Below are 10,763 nucleotides of genomic sequence, written 5' to 3'. Positions count from 1 at the left end.
TTAAGATTTTTTCCCTCTATACATCACTCAGACAGCCTCCCTCCAGATCTTTCTCCTGACCTGCATTTCAGTTGCCTGCTAGAATCAGGACTTCTTTGCAGGTGCCCAGTACATATGCCTTGAATCGTGTGGTTCTTCCCCTGCTCATTCATTCATTTACTCATTCATCCATAACCCAAGTCCTCCTGAGGGCCTGCCCTGGGTCAGCTCTAGAAGACTGCAGTAACAAGACAGACCCAGTCTTGGCCTCTAAGACCCGTTGGTGAAAGAGTCAATGCACAGGGCATTTTAAAGGAGGCGCTCTGAGATTCTATAACGCAGGACCCTGCTCTGGGCCGTCAGAAAAGGCCTGAGGATGGGCAGGACTGAGGAGGTGAAGGGATGTTACCTTCAGCACCACACTTGATGAACAGCGCTCCCCCCGCCTTCCTCCTCCAGTTAGGGATGCCTGGTACTACTCCCTTTGTAATGATACCGTCATCTGGGAATCTTTCCTGACTTACTTCAAAAGGCACTGTTACTTTGGCACCAAGAAGCCTGTCTAACAAAGTCCAAAATCTTTGGCCTGACATTGAAGGCCTGCCATGCTCTATTTTCAGTCTCCCCTTTCAGCATGTGCTCAGCCCAGCCAAGGGGCTGCTGACATGGTTTTGTGCTCTTTCATCCATAAGGGTTGAGACACATTCCCATCAGGAGCACTGGGTCCTTAGGGTAGCCATTGGGGGAGGGGGGAGTGTTACTGTCAGTAGTAAATAATCTAAAAATGTTCTGACTTCAGGTCCTTTAATAGAATTCTGTTTCTTCTCCCAGTAAGAATTGCAAAGGGTAGCTGGCTTATTGAGCAGTAGGTCACAGGGTTACATCCCACTGGAGAGAATGTAGAATGTTAATCAGGCTTAAAGGGTGGGTGGCATTTGGCCCCATCGGTACATGGTCAGTGGCATGCTGGCCTAAGCAGGGCATGCCTGAGCCAGGCTGCTGCCCGGCCTCTCCTGACTCTGCATCTTATTAAGGGATCCAACCTCGGCATATGACTTAGTGCTCCAGGCGCCTCACTTATTAAACCGTCATCATGTTAGTGTCTCGCTATCCTGAGGAGTTAAACACTTGTTGAATTAAGTTGGGGCCCTTGTTATCTCTAGAGTCAAAGTGAGTTATTTACAACTCCACTCCCCCCTCAAGAAAAGTTTATTCTGCATCCTGGAGAGCTTAAATGGACATCAGACACCATGCAGTCCCCCTGACTTAGCTCAGGGCCCTGCCTTGCAGGGGAGGGCAGGGGGGGCCTGCACAGTGACTCTCCTCTGTTCTGTGGCAGCTTCCTCTTCTCCACTGTGCCCAGCGTATGTTTGCCTCGCAGACTGAGGGGGAGCTCAAAGTGACCCAAATTCTCAAAGAAAAATTTCCTCAAGCTACAGCTATCAAAGTCACTGACATTTCAGGTAAGGTTTTCTCTCATCTTTCCCACAGAGTTTGGTAAGATTTTACCCGCTGGAGGGATAGAGGGCAGGAGGCTTGAATGGAACTCGCCATCAGTGGCTTCTCAATACATGTGGCTTTTAGACACATAGACCTTGGCCTCTCCCGCTGGAAGGGTGGAGGTGGGGATGCAGAGACATTGGTGGGGAACTGCAAGGACTTGTGGTTGCCAGCTTGGCGCAGCTCAGATTAGGTCTCTCTCAGTCACCCTGGGGCTCTGGTCCACAGCCTTTAATTTGACTTTGAGATGAGCCAGGCTTTAATTTCCCCACATTCTTCTGACACCCTAGAATGCCAGAGCTAGAACAGACTCCAGGAAGACAAGCCCAGAGAGGTCTAAGAACCTGCCTAGCCCTTCACAGGGCATAGGTAGCAGAGCCAGAACCCAGGGCAGACTCTGTCCTGAGCCCAGTGACCAGCCCCAGACAGGCCCTGCCTTTCTCAGATGGCCGCTGGCACCTCAAAGTTCAGGCTGACTGTGAGTTAGGAGCAGGCTGGGATATCAACTTCTGCCCACACCAGACGGGGAAGATGAGGCCTTTATCTAGACACACATGTGGAAGAGCTGGCCAGGGGTGGCATCTCCCACACCCAGACCCAGTCTTTGTCACTCTGCATTGCTCGAGGGCTCACTGGCTTCTCTGGGAACATAACATTTACAAGGATAGGGAGAAAGTTTAGAAAGTAGTTTTACTCTGGACACTATAGGAAATTAACCAATCTAAAGATCTGTTGGAATGGGCAGGTTGGGTGAGCCCTCTGCAGGGGTCCCAGGGCAATGCTGAGGTCTTTTTTTTTTAATTTATTTTATTTTTGGCCGCGTTGGGTCTTCATTGCTGTGCGCGGGCTTTCTTTAGTTGCGGCGAGCGCAGGCTACTCTTCGTTGCAGTGGGCGGGCTTCTCATTGTGGTGGCTTCTCCTGTTGCGGAGCATGGGCTCTAGGCACGTGGGCTTCAGTAGTTGTGGCTTGTGGGCTCTAGAGCGCAGGCTCAGTAGTTGTGGAGCACAGGCTTAGTTGCTCTGCGGCATGTGGGACCTTCCCGGACCAGGGCTCGAACCCGTGTCCCCTGCATTGGCAGGCGGATTCTTAACCACTGTGCCACCAGGGAAGTCCCAGTGCTGAGGTCTTGATGTCACCAGTCCTGTACCTGCCTCAGGCCCAGTTAGGGGAGAGCTGGAACTTGACCTCCAGTCTCACTCTGCCCAGCCCTGGGTAGAGTGCAGAAAGGGGATCAAGGCTAGGAACCTTGGTTTAGCCAAAGCTTAGGCTCCTAGAACCCATGAAAAAAGGTTAACAAAGCCTATTGAGTTCTTTCTTGCCGCTTTGTGTTATGCTGGAGCAGCACGTTTTATTATCATCAGTCATCAGCACTGGCTTTCCAGCCATATGGAGACAAAGCTCGGTTGGGGGTGGATGGGTCCACACAAGCTCTGCCTTGAGAGCATCCCCAGACAGCCACCCCCTCCCTGCCACAGCCCAGGGGGAAACCCTTAATGCTGCTTGTAGAGCAGGGGTGCTGGAGAGCCCAGCTCCGTGACCAGCATGTTTTCACTGTTTATTGCAATGCTGTGTCCCTGTCTCTCACGCTTCCTTGTTCCTTTTATTTTGGATCGTATTGCACGTGGTTTTTGAATCACATTTTAGTGTGTTTTTGCATTTTAAAAAATACCAATTGCTAGTCCTTTGGGAGGTGGAGCACTGAAATTCAGTCCCTCCCACCTTCTTCCATGGCATTTGCTGGCTTAATAAAAGGAAATAGTAGGAAAACCTACATTTCCTAGGCTTTACATGTTTTGTGCCTTATCTTTCCTACCCCAAAAGCACAATTCTGGGCAGTGCAAGTGCCTTACAAAAGGAAGAGCATGTTTTGGATTGAGGCAGCCTGCCAGGAGGAGGACATGGTCAGATTGTAAGCCGTGATCTTCTAACAATCTTAGCAACCTTCTACAGAATGATAACATTCAGACCTTCTTTGGATTGTGTGGTACTTACTTCAAGGACATAAGGAACTGTGGCTGCTGTAACTTAATAATTGAAACACTTTCAAATCACATTTATTTCAGGAGGCTGTGGGGCAATGTATGAAATTCAAATTGAATCAGAAGAATTTAAGGAGAAGAGAACTGTCCAGCAGCACCAGATGGTAAATCAGGTCAGTAGAGGCCTTGCCACTGGTCTCTGCATCTGAAAGGGCCTGCAAGCGGGGATGGTATTGTACCACCAGTCCTAGGAAAGAATAAGGCAATACCACGATCATGTGAACAGGACTCAGGATCTGAGAAAAACGTAAACAAGCTATCTGGGATTGCATTGTAGGCAGATAGGAATTTTATTCAAAACGGAAAACAAGCCACCCAATAGTTATTTTGCATTTCCCTGTATAGTGCTACCGATGTTTACTGTGTACTGTTATTGCTGCATATTGAATAGTATTTGTAAACACAGGAGTACTAAAATATATATGTTTTTGTAGATTTGAACATTTTTTTAAGCCTCTTTTAGGACTACTAAAGTAGTCCTAAATTGGGTAAATTGAAGGATGGCCTGATTGAGAATTGCTCCAGCTGCCCTGGACCCAGTGACAACAGCAGGGGTCCGGAACATCAGATTAAACCAGACTAAGGCCCAACGTATTCATTTTCTATGCTTATTTTACTTGGAATTTATTCCAGCCTTGACCCTTGGGCCTATGTCTATAAACTCACCCCATTCAGCCAGTGTGTTTGACATCATTCTGGAAAGTTGCACTTTGTGAACTAGTTTAACTTTTGTAAAGCACAGCTCTGGTCATGAAAGTCGAGTCCAGGTGTTCCAGACTGCTCTTCCAGGCCTTTCCCCACCCTTCTTGGCCTAGAGTCTCCCTCTGGGCCCTGCCCATTGGTCTCTCCATACATCTGGACCTTTGTCCAGATCAGACCTCCTGCCTGGGCTGCCCCTCCCTCACTCCACTGCCAGGCTCAAATGCTGTCTTCCCACCTGCCCGGCAGGGAATGAATGCCCTCCACCGTCTGACTCCAGGCTTTTCTGCCTTGTGTTCTGGATACTTAGGTCCCTGCCTCCATCCCTTGGCCCTGTGAGCCCTTTGTGGTCCGGTTTCTTGTTGGATCCATCTTTGGATTCCTCGTGGAGTCCACCTTCACTTGGATGTGGGCACATACAGCCCTAAGGCGTGCTGGTGGTCTGACTGGGCAGTCTGGGGTGGAACAGCAACCACTTCTGTCCTCCAGAAGCACTTCTAGCCCCATGTGATCCCAGGAGCCAAGGTAGAAGACAAGGCAGGGAAGACCCAACTGGCCCAGAACATCCCCAACTGGTAGGACTTTGTTATCAAAACTACTCAGGCTGCCTAGTGCAACTGGGCTCCTGGGGGTGCTGTTAAGTACAGCACATCCCCTGGCCTGAAGCCATGGTTATAGGGATGCAGGTTCTGGAGTTGGACTGCCCACATTTCAAATCTGGGCTCTGCTGCTTTCTGCTGTGTGACCTTGAGCAAGTTACTTAACCTCCCTGTGCCTCAGTTTCCTAATCTGTAACAGGGAGAGTAATAGGATTTGCCTCAAAGGGCTCTTTTGAGGATTAGTGGTAAAGTCATGTAAAGCACTGAGAACAGTGTCTGACACATGCTAAGTCCTTCATAAATGTCAGCCACTGTCACCATCATCATCACTGTTACCTATAAATGCTGTGAGGAACCTGCCACAAGTTCGGGGGCAGCAGTTTTCCTCTGCTTGGGAGAATGTCACCTACATCATCTTGGGCTCAAGGTTTCCTTTGGGCCCCTACTGAACATGTACCTTCTCTGGCCCCGTCCTTGCTGGAGAACCTTGCTCATTTGTCTGTCATTGCCCTGGAAGCAGACTACGCGGGCCAGGCCCAGGTCTGTTTTCTTTTTCTTTTCTTCTTTTTTTTTTTTGTAATTTTTATTTTATATGGGAGCATAGTTTATTAACAATGTTGTATTAGTTTTAGGTGTACAGCAGAGTGATTCACTTATACCAGCCAGGTCTGTTTTCTTCACTGCTGTGTCCCCAACACCTAACAAAGGACCTGGTACATAAAACAGCTCAATCAGTATTTGTTGAGAGTTTATAGAGAGCAAGGAGAGCTGGCCTGGGTTTTCTAATTGATTTACAGAGAAATTAAATGTTTAATGCCTGAAAGGCTTTCCACTTCAGAGAATTCACCTCCTGGCGTTGGTGTACTTTTAACCTGGAGCAGCTACTGCCTGGGTTACCACAGCAGCCGCTTTGCTGGGCCAAGCACTGCTTGTCGTGGGGTGGGTGAAGCAGGAGGCAGCGGCAGAGGGCGTCACTGCCGTACGCTTTGGGCCGGGCCCCAGTGATGGCAGGACGATGAGGATTCCCTCCCCATCCATCCTGCCCCTACCCTGGGGAGCAGCCACACAGAGGAGAGCAAGTGCCGTGTTCCCTTCCGTGTCGGGTGAGCTGGTCCGTCCCAGCTCCGCACGGTACAGTGCGACTAGAGCTTCAGGTTCCTCGTTGGTGAAGATCACGTGAGGTGCTGGCCACACGTGCCCGCCTTGTGCTGGCATGGGAAAGGCGTTTGGTAAATAGCAGTTGCCCTCTCCCTTTCTCTGCCCTCTCTCCTGCCTGTTGTCCATCATCCTCCCCAGAGGGTGCCTCTGCCCTTGTCCCCCCACTCAGAACCCTTCGGTGGGCACCCTGCTTGCCCATGGAGCCTGGTCCCACCCTCATCTGGGATTTCTCTGATCCTCTTTGTGGTCGGCCTCAGTCTCCCCTCCATGGGCCTGACTCAAAGCCAGGCTTTTCCTGGTGAATTTGCAGCAGGTGGCCAGCCTTTCCTCACCTGCTCTCCCGGGCCCAGTGCCCCGTGCCTCTGTGCCTGCTGCACCTCCAGCCGTCCCGCTCCTGGGCTACCTCCTCCACAAACGGCCAGTGCAGTAGCAAATGCTTCTTCCTAACAGTACCCGCAGCAGCGCTGAGCTGACTTGTGGTCTGGCGGCATCCATCACAGTCTGCTGAATCCGTTTCTTGTGGGCTTGAGTTACCTTCCTTACCTTTTTTATCATTTTCCCATGCCTTTTTCATCTGTGTCCACAGCACCCAGCATAATGCCATGGGCATAGTGGGTGCTGAAAAATGTTTACCTACTGTACATCTTATAAACTGTGGGACTTTGGCCAAGTCATTTCCCTACTAGGGCCTCAGTTTCCTGACCTATTTAAAGTGACCCAAGTGACCTCTAAGGCCCTCTGTAGCTGTAAGACCCTGTGACCTGTGTTGGGGAGCCCTCTGAGGGCTGCAAGAGAGTGGGGAGAAGGCCCTGGAAGGGGAAGTGCACAGGGCTTAGGGATCAAAGCCTGGATGGTCTCTCTGTCCAGGGTCTTTCATGTGAAGCTGTGACTGGGCCCTCACCTAGCCACAGAGGCTTTAAGAATTGTGGCCGAGATGCAGGGACAGCCTCTAGGGAACATTCCATGCCTGCAGAAGGCAGAGAGCATGTAGCTCAGGGCTCTGTGTTTCCCTCTCACAGCAGTGACATGAGGCTTTTTCCAGGGGCATTTCCGCTTATCTGCAGAGCTGAGGGGCTTATTTGTGAATATGGCGATGGTGGGGCAGCTCATTGGCTCCCAACACAACCACAGCTCCTGGCATCAGGGGTGGCCAGGATGTCAGGATTCCCTGGGTTCAGGTTCTATCTCACTTGCTGTTACTCACGTGCTGACTTTGGACAAGGGATAAACTCTATTTCTTTTTTTTTTTATCAAAGATGGAGATAGGACTAGATTATCTCTGAGGATCCTTCTGACTCAATAAACTTGACCGCATGTGTTAGTATTCTCTTTGTTGTAAGTGGCAGAGACAAAGTTAAAACGAGCATTAGCAAACAAAGGTAATTAATTGGCCCATGTAACGAAATTATCCAGGTTCAGGGTCTTAAGTTCATCTGCTTGTTCTTTCATATTCTCTTTTTCTGAGCTTCCAGTTTCTGTATGTTGGCCTCATTTTCTCCTACTGGAGATGGGCTTTCTCTTCTTGGTGGGGAACAGGACTCCAAGTTGCCTCCAAGTGACAGTATTCCAGTATGCAGGCATACCTCAGAGATATTGCAGGCTTGGTTCCAGACCATTATGATAAATCAAGTGCGTGAATTTTTTTGGTTTCCCGGTGTATATAGAAGTTATGCTTACACTATATTGTATCTATCAAGTGTGCAGTAGCATTATGTCTAAAAAAAAAAAACTATATATCTTAATTTTAAAATACTTTGCTAAAAAATTCTAATCATCATCTGATAACACAGGGATGCCACAAACCTTTAGTTTGTGAAAAAACACAATATCTGCAAAATATAGTAAAGCAAAGTGCAATAAGACAAGGTATATCTGTGGTGACCAAGAGAGGAGGCTCTACACTGAAAAATCCCAGGGAAGACTCCGATTGGCCCAATTTGAGTCATGTGCCTCCCCTGGACCAGTCAGGCTGGTCCAGGGGCACATAGCTACCTCAGTACAGGTCAGCTGGTAGTCCCACCAGCAGTACACAATTAAAGTGGAAAGGGAGAAGGGAGATTGCTGGATAGACTGGAAAAAAATGTCTACCCCACTGTGATGTCTTGGGCCTAGTATAAAAGAACTTAGACTCTTATGCCTCATTCAGGTCCTGTAGTGTGTCTCCTGGTACTGCAGGAGCTAAATATCTATTTGATTGTGGTTGCCCATTTACACTTGGGCCCTGACATCATTTGTAACCGTAAACAAATCTCGTAATTTACAACTTTATTTTCTGATTTAGAGTAAAATTGGGGAATTGGTGCTGATTAGTGTGGTTTTATCTTTTTATTTAAAAAAATTTTTTTTACATGAAGCTATATATTTTCTTTTATTCAAGTAATTTTTTAAAATTTTGGCTGTGCTACTCAGCTTGTGGAATCTCAGTTCCCCAACCAGGGATTGAACCCAGGCCTCCGCAGTGAAAGCGTGGAATCCTAACCACTAGACCACCAGGGAACTCCCAGTGTGGTTTTAAAGAACAGCTGTTCTTTGCTCAAAATAGCAAAACACAAAAAACAGCCTGAAAGTTCTTCATTAGGGGACAGGCTAAAAAGTTATGATACATATAATGGAATGCTATGCTGATACAAAAAAGAATGAGGGCATGCTTTGTGCCTGATATGGAAAGATCCCCAGTGTTAGGGGAAAAGAGAGTGCAGAACAATGTGTTTGAAATACTATCATTTGTGTTTTAAAAAGGTATTGGGATGGAACATATATTAATATTAGTTTGAATATGCATTTTTAAATCCTTGCAAAGATGCACATGAAAATACCAACAGTTCTCTATTTGGTTTGGAGGTGGAAACTGGGGGACAGGTGTGGGAGGGAGACTTTACTGCATGCCTTTTATGCCTTTTGATTTTTGAGCCAGCTTAAATGCCGATTCCAAAAATAAAAAGGAAACATTGTTAAAGAAAGTGTGTGCAAAGTTTCCTACAGAGATAGAGCTATATAAAAATACTCCCATAGAGACTTATTGTAATCAGTGTCAGATACAAAACACTGATGATGCTCTTCTGCTTCCCTAGGCACTAAAAGAAGAAATCAAAGGTATGCACGGATTGCGGATATTTACCTCTGTCCCCAAACACTGACCACGCCCTGGCTGCGTAGATGTTGCTGCTGAAACCTTGGATGTATCTTATTGCCACCATTCTTTCCTAGGCATATGACAAAAAATTTATCTATTTTGTTCATGGACATTTCCATATTGTAATTATAGAAGAATATGATATCTATTTAGATGTTAATTAAAGGCAACAGACAACTAAAAAGTTTTTCATTACAAAAATATTTATTTGATCCTGCTCTGTGCTAGGCAACATTCTTCTTTCTTTTTTTTTAATATTTATTTGTGCTGGGTCTTAGTTACAGCACGGGGGCTCCTTAGTTGTAGCTCACCTGCTCCTTAGTTGCGCCATGTGGGCACCTTAGTTGCAGCTTGAGGGCTCCTTAGTTGTGGCATGCGAACTCTTAGTTGTGGTATGCATGTGGGATCTAGTTCCCCAACCAGGGATTGAACCTGGGCCCCCTGCATTGGGAGTGAGAAGTCTTATCCACTGTGCCACCAGGGAAGTCCTGGCAACATTCTTAATATGGGGATAATGTAATTAATAAGAAGCAGACCAAGAAAGACTATATGAAATTTTTGAACAGTCATGAGTAATGCTTTTAGTTCCTTTACTTCAGAAGCATGTCCTTTTGTTCAAAGTGGTCTTGTCTTTGAACAGTTCTGTCCTGATGCGAGAGGCAGAATGGGGTGCCAGCTTCCTTGTCTTGTCAAGAAACTTTGTTTCTTCTCCTCTGTGAAACTGCTCAGGTCCCTTAATTTTACCAAAAAGAAAAGGAAAGACCCTTTGGTTTTGCTCTTCCCTTAGTTCACCACTCTGTTACCCTTTCCTTCCAAACTTCTTACAAGAATGATCTTGGACCCTCAAGTTTCTTACTTCCTGGAGTGAGCTCTGAGGAGTGTGGGCTGCCTGGATCAGGGTCTTCTTCACGTTTGAAGATCCCCCACCCTTTGCACCTTGGTGGGAGGTTGAGCCCACCTCCAGTGTCAGCAGCTAAAAAGGCTTGCTTTCCTAGCTCCTTGGCAAACAAGGCACAGGCAGATGATCTAGACTCAGCCGGATGGATCTGCCTTGAACTTCGCATTGGGAGCAAGTGACGCTGAGAAGCGGGGCAGTGGCATGTCCATTTTGGCAGCTGTGGCAGCAATGTCCAGTGTTCTGGGAGGTGTCGGTGTTATAGGCCGCTGTCTCTGGAGTCCATGGTGGTAGTCACTGTGTCTGCAATATGATCTGGGCTCTGGCCAGTTTTCCTCTTCCGGCCCATTTTCAGAAGCTGCTTCATCAGTGTTCCCAGAAATTCTATGATTATCCCCATATCCGTTCACTAAATTCTTTTCTGCTCACATCGGCCTGGTCGGTATCTGTTGCTTACAACCGAGAGCCCTGATGGGTTCACCCGCCCCTCACAGTGTGGCTCCTGCCCTCCTGCTCCCATCTCTCCACTGGACAGCTTTATGAGAAATCACATCCACTGCCTCTCTCAGTCCTCCACATGACCTGTCACCATAGCGATTGCAGGTTGACCATCCACTCCTTCCTCAAACTCCTCCTTTGTGTTTCATGGAACTGACCACCAGAGAAATCACTGGTCACTATCAGTTCTTAAGATCCCTCTTACCTCCCTAAGAAATAAAAGTATGTAGGTAAAACAACCTTAAGCCCCAGAGCTTTGGAG

General features: G+C 47.6%; 1 protein-coding gene across 2 annotated transcripts in view; it reads left to right on the top strand.

Annotated features, from left to right (window-relative positions):
- BOLA3 (bolA family member 3) overlaps nucleotides 1-9,302 on the top strand; it is a 10,805-nt gene extending 1,503 nt beyond the window's left edge. Inside the window, exons 2-4 of one of the 2 annotated variants that reach the window (XM_024765691.1) lie at nucleotides 1,319-1,442; nucleotides 3,544-3,632; nucleotides 9,047-9,302. In XM_024765691.1, the coding sequence (XP_024621459.1) occupies nucleotides 1,319-1,442; nucleotides 3,544-3,632; nucleotides 9,047-9,112 (279 nt within the window). In that variant the 3' untranslated portion in view covers nucleotides 9,113-9,302. The remainder of the gene's footprint in view (nucleotides 1-1,318; nucleotides 1,443-3,543; nucleotides 3,633-9,046) is intronic. The other variant, XM_024765692.1, reaches the window with a different exon arrangement.
- Nucleotides 9,303-10,763: the final 1,461 nt, after the last annotated feature.

The sequence above is a fragment of the Neophocaena asiaeorientalis genome, unplaced genomic scaffold (genome assembly GCF_003031525.2).
Source record: "Neophocaena asiaeorientalis asiaeorientalis breed wild unplaced genomic scaffold, Neophocaena_asiaeorientalis_V1.1 scaffold1090, whole genome shotgun sequence".
Classification (NCBI taxonomy): Eukaryota; Metazoa; Chordata; class Mammalia; order Artiodactyla; family Phocoenidae; genus Neophocaena; species Neophocaena asiaeorientalis.
Note: the sequence above shows the minus strand (reverse complement) of the source record. Positions and strands in the feature narration are given on the sequence as shown.